The 9870-nt window shown below is 43.7% G+C and overlaps 2 protein-coding genes across 2 annotated transcripts in view; one reads left to right on the forward strand and one right to left on the reverse strand.

The window, feature by feature from the left end:
- ZNF565 (zinc finger protein 565) overlaps positions 1-6476 on the forward strand; it is a 31508-nt gene extending 25032 nt beyond the window's left edge. The window contains exon 5 of the mRNA XM_017506645.2: positions 5062-6476. Within this exon, the coding sequence (XP_017362134.1) occupies positions 5062-6329 (1268 nt within the window). The 3' untranslated portion in view covers positions 6330-6476. The remainder of the gene's footprint in view (positions 1-5061) is intronic.
- Positions 1-9870, reverse strand: part of ZNF146 (zinc finger protein 146) — a 66115-nt gene that overhangs the window by 52307 nt on the left and 3938 nt on the right. The gene's annotated exons all lie outside the window — the stretch shown is intronic.

Genomic DNA, 9870 nt, shown 5'->3' on the forward strand with positions numbered 1-9870 from the left:
ATCCACCCACCTCGGCCTCCCAAAGTGCTGGAATTACAGGCTTGAGCCACCGCGCCCGGCCAATTTTTGTATTTTTTTGTAGAGACAGGGTCTCACTTTGTTGTCCAGGCTGTTCTCAAACTCCTGAGCTCAAGGAGTCTACCTGCCTTGGCCTCCCAAAGTGCTGGGATTACAGGCATGAGCCACCTTTCCTGGCCATAATATAATTTTAACCACTTATAAGTATGTAATTCAGTAGCATTTAGTTCATTCACAGCATGATACAGTGTATTTCCAGAACATATTCATCATCTGAAACAGAAACTCTGTACCCATTAAACAATAACTCTGTCCCCCTCACCCCCACAGCCAGTCCCTAATCACCTCTCTTCTACTTTCAGTCTGTGTGAATGTGCCTATTCTAGGTGTCTCAAGTAAATCATCTGGTATGTGGGCTTTTGTATCTGGCTTATTTCACTAAGCATAGGGTGTTTCATCCAAGTTGTAGAATGTCTCTGAATTTTATTCTTTATATGGCTGAATCATATTCATTGTGTGTGTGTGTGTGTCTGTAGATGTATACATGCATAAATATTAATATATATGTATATATATTATACATACCACACTTTGTTTAGTTCTTTTTTTTTTTTTTTTTGAGATGGACTCTCACTCTGTTGCCCAGGCTGGAATGCAGTGGCAGTGGTGCAATCTCGGCTCACTGCAACCTCCGCCTCCCAGGTTCAGAGATTCTCCTGCCTAAGCCTTCCAAGTACGTTGCTGGGATCACCTGCCACCATGCCCAGCTGATTTTTCAATTTTTTTCTTTTCTGAGACAGAGTCTCACTGTCGCCCAGGCTGGAGTGTAGTGGTGCAATCTCTGCTCACCGCAACCTCCGCCTCCCAGGTTCAAGCAATTCTCCTGCCTCAGCCTCCTAAGTAGCTGGGATTACAGGTAGGCGCCACCACGCCGAGCTAATTTTGTATTTTTAGTAGAGACGGGGTTTTACCACGTTAGTCAGGCTTGTCTCGAACTCCTGACCTCATGATCTTCCCGCCTCGGCCTTCCAAAGTGCTAAGACTATAGGCGTGAGCCACCATGCCCGGCAATTTTCAAATTTTTAGTAGACATGGGGTTTTGCCACATTGGCCAGACTGGTCTCAAACTCTGGACCTCAACTGATCTGCCTGCCTCAGCCTCCCCAAGTGCTAGGATTACAGGCATGAGCCACCACATCTGGCCCACTCATCTGTTCTTGGTTTTTTTGGTATTTTTACTTTATCTCTCTCTCTCTTTTATTTTTCCTTGAAGCCCTGTTGGACTTGATCCATTCATCTGTTGATAGACACTTGGATGCTTCCACCTTTCAGCTGTTGAAAACAGTGCTGCTATGAACGGGGGTGCGCAAGTGTCTGTTCAAGTCCCTGCTTTCTTTTGTGTATTCACCAGAAGTAGAATTGTTGGGTCATATGGTTTCATTCTATGTTTAATTTTTTGAGGAACTGTGGTTATTTTTTTAAAATATTTTTTCTGTAATTGCTGAGTGCATGATTCTATATGTGATTATTAAATGGAGTTTTTGTTCAAATTTTCTATAGTTCCTGTAAGTTTTCTAAATTTCTATTCTTTATAAATTTTTATCATCTTGGCCTATTTCTGAGAAAGGTGAATTGGAATCTCCTACATGGTGATTTTGTTAGTTTCTTCTTGTGAGTCTTTTGAATTTTACATTATATATTTGGAGGCTATTTTGTTAGGTGCATATAAGTTTAGAAACATAAATCTTCCTTCTGAATGGAATTGCTTTTTTGATTATAGAGCCACCCTTCTTAACCCAAAATAGTGATTTCTATTTTTAAAGTCTATTTTGTCTTATACAAAGATAGCGCTCATCCTTTATTTTCAAACACCGTATGTCTTCATATCTTAAAGTGTGTTACTTGTTACTACTGTGCACCTAGATTTGGGTATTTTATCCAATCTGACAAATTCTGTCTTTTCTTTTCTTTTTTTTTTTTTAAGACAAGTTCTCTCTCTCTCTTGCCCAGGCTGGAGTGCAGTGACACTATTCCCCTGGGCTCAAGCGATCCTCCCACCTCAGTCTCCTGAATACCTGGGAACAGGCGCACATCATCACACTCAGCTAATTTTTTGTATTTTTGGTAGCGATGGGGTTTCACCATGTTTCCCAGTCTGGTCTCAAACTTCTGAGCTCAAGTGATCCACCTGCCTCAGCCTCCCAAAGTGCTGCGATTACAGGCATGAAACCAACGCCCAGCTGGGTTGGTTTCAATGGTTACTGAAAAAAACAGTAGTGCCACCTTTGCGGAAGATTCAGGAGTAAGAAAACAAACAGAACAACAGATGAGTGAGTAAATGAAAACCTAATTACAACAAATAAAAGTGTTACAAAGACAGGGTACAAGAAATGGGACAGAGGATAAAGGTGTGTACCTAGGCCTGTCAGGCTGAGAGCTCTTTTGAAAGTGGGAGTTTTTGCCAGGCTTGGTGGCTCACATCTGTAATCTCAGCACTTTGGGAGGCTGAGGTGGGTGGATTATGAGGTCAGGAGTTCAAGAGACCAGCCTGGCCAACATGGTGAAACCCCGTCTCTACTAAAAATACAAAAATTAGCCAGGTATGGCAGCAAACACCTGTAATCTCAGCTACTCAGGAGGCTGAGGCAGGAGAATTGCTTGAACCCCAGAGACAGATTGCAGTGAGCTGAGATCGAGCCACTGTACTCCAGTATGGGAGACAGAGCGAGACCGCATCTCAACTGTTTAAAAAAAAGAAGTCTGGGCACAGTGGCTCACGCCTGTAATCCCAGCACTTTGGGTGGCCAAAGCTGGCAGATCACCTGAGGTGAGGAGTTTGAGACCAGCCTGGCCAACATGGTGAAACTCTGTCTATACTAAAAGTACAAAAAATTAGCCAGGTGTGGTGGTGCACACCTGTAGTCCTAGCTACTCAGGAAGCTGAGGCAGGAGAACTGCTTTAACCTGGGAGGTGGAGGTTGCAGTAAGCAGTGATTGTGCCACTGTACTCCAGCCTGGGTGACAGAGCTAGACTCCATCTCAAAATAAACAAAAATGTTCTCAAAATAGACGGTGGTGATGGTTGCATGACATTGGGAATGTACTCGACTACTGCATTGTGTGTTTTAAAATGGTCTAGGCCAGGCATGATGGCTTATGCCTGTAATCCCAGCACTTTGGGAGGCCAAAGTGGGAGGATTGCTTCAGCCCAGGAGTTCCAGACCAGCCTGTGCAACATAGCGAGACCCAATCCTTTTTTAAAAAAATAAATAAATAAAAAAGGAGCTGTGACTCACACCTGTAGTCCCAGCTACTTGGCAGGCTGAGGCAGAAGAATCCCTTGAACCCAGGTGGTTGAGGTTATAGTAAGTTGTGATCACACCACTATATTCCAGCCTGGGTGACAGAGCAACACGCTGTCTCTAAAAAATAATAAAGTGGTCTAAATGGGGAATTTATTTATTTTATTTATTTATTTATTTTTTTTGAGATGGAGTTTCGCTCTTGTTACCCAGGCTGGAGTGCAATGGCGCGATCTTGGCTCACCACAACCTCCGCCTCCTGGGTTCAGGGAATTCTCCTGCCTCAGCCTCCTGAGTAGCTGGGATTACAGGCACGCGCCACCATGCCCAGCTAATTTTTTGTATTTTTAGTAGAGACGAGGTTTCACCATGTTGACCAGGATGGTCTCGATCTCTTGACCTCGTGATCCACCCGCCTCGGCCTCCCAAAGTGCTGGGATTACAGGCGTGAGCCACCGCACCTGGCCTAAATGGGGAATTTATGTTATATGGATTTTACATCAGTTAAAAATGTGTACATTCTGTAAGCATATATAGATATACATAGACATGCACACACCCACCTTAGCCCTGCTCCTGTAGATTTTGACTGTTTGGGGCGATGCTTGGGCACTTATGTTGTTAGCAGGCTTTCTGATGATTCTGATCCATATCAAAATTGAGGGCCAGATGCAGTGGCTCACACCTGTAATCCCAGCACTTTGGGAGGTCAAGGCAGGTGGATCACCTGAGGTCAGGAATTTAAGACCAGCCTGTTCAACGTGGTGAAACCCTTTCTCTACTAAAAATACAAAAATTAGCTGAGTGTGGTAGCATGTGTCTATAATCCCAGCTACTTGGGAGGCTGAGGCAGAAGAATCACTTGAACCCAAGGGGTGGAAGTTGCAATGGGCCAAGATGGCGCCACTGCACTCTAGCCTGGGTGACAGAGCAAGACTCTGTCTCGAAAGAAAGAAAGAAGAAAGAAAAGAAGAGAAGAGAAGAGAAAAGAAAAAGAAAGAAAGGAAAGAGAAAGAAAAAGAAAGAGAAAGAGAAAGAAAGAAAAGAAAAGAAAGAAAGAAAAAGAGAAAGAGAGAGAAAGAGAGAAAGAAGGAAAGAAGGGAGGGAGGGAGGGAGGGAGGAAAGGAAGGAACGGAAGGAAGGAACAAAGGAAAGAATGAAGGAAGGAACAAAGGAAAGAAAGAGAAAGAAAGAAATTGAGAACCCCTGACTCAATTTGTCTTCTTGCTCCCTTCTGGCACCATATGAGCTCTTCACATGGTGTGCTTTCATGCGCTTTTTTGAAATTCCATAATATTTGAGACATATATAAGCCATTCACTTTTTATGGTTATTATATTTATTTTTCTCTCCCTGTTCTATAGAATTTTTTTTTTTTGAGACGGAGGCTCACTCTGTCACCCAGGCTGGAGTATAGTGGCACAATCTCCACTCACTGCAACCTCCACCTCCCAGGTTCAAGCAATTCTTTGCCTCATCCTCCTGAGTAACTGGTATTATAGAAGCCCACCACAATGCCCGGCTAATTTTTGTATTTTTAGTAGAGACAGGGTTTCACCATCGTGGCCAGGCTGGTCTTGAACCCCTGACCTCATGATCCACCCAACTCAGCCTCCCAAAGTGCAAGGATTAAAGGCGTGAGCCACCATGCCTCTACTTTTTTTTCTTCTCATAGAAGAAATAAAAAATTGTATAATAGAGGCTGAGCACAGCTTGTATTTATCTTTTTCTTATTTTTCAGACTTGGAGTCCAGGTGTGAGAAATTTCTACAAAAAGGTATTTTTGAAGTCAAGGCATTCAACTGGGAGATCATGGAAAGCCTTAAATGCTGTGACCTGGAGGGCTCCGATTTTAGAGATGACTGGGAATGCGAAGGCCAGTTTGAGAGGCAAGTCAGTGAGGAGTACTATTTTAAGCAAGTGAATGTCACCTATGGACATATGCCCGCGTTCCAGCATCACACATCTCACACTGTGCGTCAGAGCAGTGAGACTGGTGAGAAACTGATTGAATGTCCTGAATGTGGGAAAGCGTTTAGCCGTGGCTCACACCTTATTCAACATCAGAAGACTCACACTGGGGAAAAACCCTTCGGATGTAAGGAATGTGGGAAGGCCTTCAGCCGTGCCTCACACCTCGTGCAGCACCAGAGAATTCACACGGGTGAGAAACCCTATGAATGTAAGGACTGTGGGAAGGCCTTTGGTCGTACATCAGAACTTACTCTACATCAGCGACTTCATACTGGTGTCAAACCTTACGAATGTAAAGAATGCGGAAAGAGCTTTAGGCAGCATTCACAGCTGATTCTGCATCAAAGGACTCACACAGGCGAGAAGCCCTACGTATGTAAAGACTGTGGCAAGGCTTTCATTCGTGGCTCACAGCTTACTGTGCATCGGAGAATCCACACGGGTGCCAGACCCTATGAGTGTAAAGAATGTGGGAAAGCCTTCAGGCAGCATTCACAGCTGACTGTACACCAGCGAATCCACACTGGGGAGAAACCCTACGAGTGTAAGGAATGCGGAAAGGGCTTTATTCACAGCTCAGAAGTTACTCGACATCAAAGAATTCATTCTGGGGAGAAACCCTACGAGTGTAAGGAATGCGGGAAGGCCTTTAGACAGCACGCACAGCTTACACGACATCAGAGAGTCCATACTGGTGACAGACCCTATGAATGTAAGGACTGTGGGAAGGCATTTAGTCGGAGTTCATACCTCATTCAGCATCAAAGGATCCACACCGGTGACAAACCCTACGAATGTAAGGAATGTGGGAAGGCCTTTATTCGTGTTTCACAGCTAACTCATCATCAGCGAATTCACACTTGTGAGAAACCCTATGAATGCAGGGAATGCGGAATGGCCTTTATTCGTAGTTCACAACTTACTGAACATCAGAGAATTCATCCTGGTATCAAACCTTACGAATGTAGAGAGTGTGGGCAGGCATTTATTCTCGGCTCACAACTCATTGAACACTACAGAATTCATACTGGTTAGAAAACCTTGAGTGTGAGGGATAAAGAGAAGGCTTTATGTGGACTTCACATCTGTACTAGGTAATTTTTGGTGTGTGTGTGTGAGATGGAGTTTCACTATTGTCGCCCAGGCTGGAGTGCAATGGCACAATCTCGGCTTACTGCAATCTCCGCCTCCGGGTTCAAGTGATTCTCCTACTCAGCCCCCCGAGTAGCTGGGATTACAGGCATGCGCCACCATGCCCAGCTGATTTTGTATTTTTAATACAGGCAGGGTTTCTCAAACTCCTGACCTTGTGATCTTCTCATCTTGGCTTTCCAAAGTGCTGGGATTACAGGCATGAGCCACGGCGCCCGGCTAATTTTGTATTTTTAGTAGAGATGGGTTTTCTCCATGTTGGTCAAGCTGGTCTTGAACTCCCGACCTCAGGTGATCTGCCTGCCTCGGCTTTCCAAAATGCTGGGATTACAGGCATGAGCCACCGCACCCAGCCAGTACTAGGTAATTTTTACCGTAGTGTAATTAATGTGAGAAAACATCTGACACTTCCACCACAGAACATCAGAAAACTCACACCCAAAGAAAATTCAGTAAATGTGGGAATTCTTTCTGCCTCACTCACTGTTTCCTAAGCATCAGATAATCTACGCTAAAAAAAAAAAAAGAGAATATTCGAAAGCTGCCTCTTGCCGTTCAAAATATGTTAAATTTCTGAGAATTCCTAATACAAAATGGCCCTATTAAAAGATTCAGTGACTGTGCCTTCCACCATGCCATATACCTTACTTAGCAGTATAGTGTCTCACTTCCCCTGATTATGGACTACATAGCATCGGGCAATTTATTTGATCTCTCTGTCCCTCAGTTTACTTATTTTTAAGTGGTGATTATTATGCCTAATAGAATTTTTATGAGGACTAAATGACGTATTTTATGTAAAGCCTTAGAAGTAATACCTGGCACACACAAGTGCTCAGTAACTATTAGCTATTGTCAACTTGATTATCAGTATCACTGATAAGGATTTCATATGAGATGAGAGGAGAGCCCCTTATGAATGTATCCAAAAGTCTTCATAACCAGTTGATATGATCATTTACTCCAAAAAATAGTGGGAAAGCATAATTATTATGAGGTCTTAAATCAAAAGGTTAGAAATTCAGAAGATTCTAAATAAACAGAAGCGTGACGGGGCAAGGTGGCTCACACCTGTAATCCCAGCAGTTTGGGAGGCTGAGGCAGGCGGATCACTTGAAGTCAGGAGTTCAAGACCAGCCTGGGCAACAGAGAGAGACCCTGTCTCTTCAAAAATAAATTTGCCACGCAGGGTGGCGCATGCCTGTGGTCCCTGCTACTTGAGAGGCTGAAGTGGGAGGATCACTTGTGCCTAGGAGGTCAAGGCTGCAGTGAGCTATGATCATGCCAGTGCACTACAGTCCAGAGTGAGACCATGTCTCAAGAAAAAAGAAAAAAATTAACAGAAGAATAGCCAAAAGCAATAAGCCCATTTTCTAAAACCACTCTATAACTTAAAGAGAAATCAAAACTAAAATTACAAACTAGAAATGAACGAGTAAATTCTACATATCAGAATTAGCTTGGGCCAGGTGTGATGGTTCATATCTGTAAATCACAGCACTTTGGGAAGCCAAAGTGGGTGAATCACTTGAGGTTAGGAGTTCAAGACCAGCCTGGCCAACGTGGTGAAACCTCATCTCTACTAAAAATAGAAAATTAGCTGGGCATTGTGGCACATGCCTGTAATCCCAGCTACTCGGGAGGCTGAGGCAGGAGAATCACTTGAAACCAGGAGGCAGAGGTTGCAGTGAGCTGGGATCGCTTGCACTCCAACCTGGGCAACAAGAATGAAATTTAGTCTCAAAAAAAAAAAAAAAATTAGCCAGGTGCAGTGGTGCATACCTGTAGTCCCAGCTACTTGGGAAGCTGAGGCAGGAGAATTGCTTGAACCCAGGAGGCAGAGGTTGCAGTGAGCTGGGATCGCTTGCACTCCAACCTGGGCAACAAGAATGAAATTTAGTCTCAAAAAAAAAAAAAAAATTAGCCAGGTGCAGTGGTGCATACCTGTAGTCCCAGCTACTCGGTAGGCTGTGGCAGGAGAACTGAGCCTGGGAGGTGGAGGTTGAAGTGAGCTGAGATCATGCCACTGCACTCCAGCCTGAGTGACGCAGAGAAGAACTAGTTTAGCATAGCCAATGCTGTATTCTGTGGCTCACAACTCATAACCTAAGGATTGAAAGTAGCAGCTTTGTTCTCTATGTGTAGTTCTCCAACACCTCTTCACTGCCAGTCACATACTAAACATGTTGAATGAATGAGTAGTCAACTCTCAAAGTTAGGAGAAAATTACAATATAAATCAAAGCAGTAAGGTTATTAAAAATAAAAATGAACAGATTGGAAAACAAAACAGTAGATTTCATCTCAAGGTTGTTTAACAATATATTAAGACTATTTACAAGTGTGATCTAGGAAAAAAATATGAATAAGAAAGGGGATAAAGATTTTTCAAAGATAGCTTACTATGCATGACTTTATTCTGTTTTAAAAATCTAGACAACATGGATTTTTACAAAAATATTAAAATTGATTCCTAGGATTTCTGTAATCCTAGCACTTTGGGGGGCCAAGGTGGGTGGATCACCTGAGGTCAGAAGTTCGAGATCAGCCTGGCCAACATGGTGAAACCCCATCTCTATTAAAAATACAAAAATTAGCTGGGCGTGGTGGCATGTGTCTGTAATCCCAGCTACCTGGGAGACTGAGGCAGGAGAATTGCTGAAACCCAAGAGGCAGAGGCTACAGTGAGCCTAGATTGTGCCAGTGCACTCCAGCCTGGGTGATAGAGCCAGACTCGATCTCAAAAAACAAACAAAAAAATTAGCTGGGCGTGATGGTGCACACCTGTGGTCCCAGCTACTCAGGAGGCTGCAGAAGGAGAATCGCTTGAACCTGGGAGGTGGAGGTTGCAATGAGCTAAGATCACGCCACTGCACTCCAGCCTGGGTGACAGAGCGAGACTGAGTCTAAAAAAAAATAAATAAAAAACAGCAGCTAATTTTAAATAAAATGTCTGGAACCTTACTGCTCTGAATTGATGATTTCAGACTGTTGATACCATGCCCCAATAGATCACAATGATGGGGAATAGAGCCTTGATCCATAAGTGACATCTGGATCAGGGTTTGCCAATGAGTCTGGAATCTCAAGAAACTGATCTCCTTAGCCCTTGGGGTAGCCAGCCAATGTCTGGGACAGGGAGCCACTTGCACTTTGATGCCAGCTGTCTTATCAATCATCTATATATCTGTTGCCTACAAATGATTAGAAAGCAATGTTCTGTATGTTATTTTTCTTTAAGTGGTTTAATTAAAATGTTCTGTTGGAGGGACTCAAAGGTATGACATTAAAAAATTTCACTCTGGCCGGGCGTGATGGCTCACGCCTCTAATCCTAGCACTTTGGGAGGCCGAGGTGGGTGGATCACCTGAGGTCAGGAGTTCAAGACCAGCCTGGCCATCATGGAGAAACCCCATCTTTAAAAA

Source organism: Cebus imitator, unplaced genomic scaffold (assembly GCF_001604975.1).
Source record: "Cebus imitator isolate Cc_AM_T3 unplaced genomic scaffold, Cebus_imitator-1.0 Scaffold356, whole genome shotgun sequence".
NCBI lineage: Eukaryota > Metazoa > Chordata > Mammalia > Primates > Cebidae > Cebus > Cebus imitator.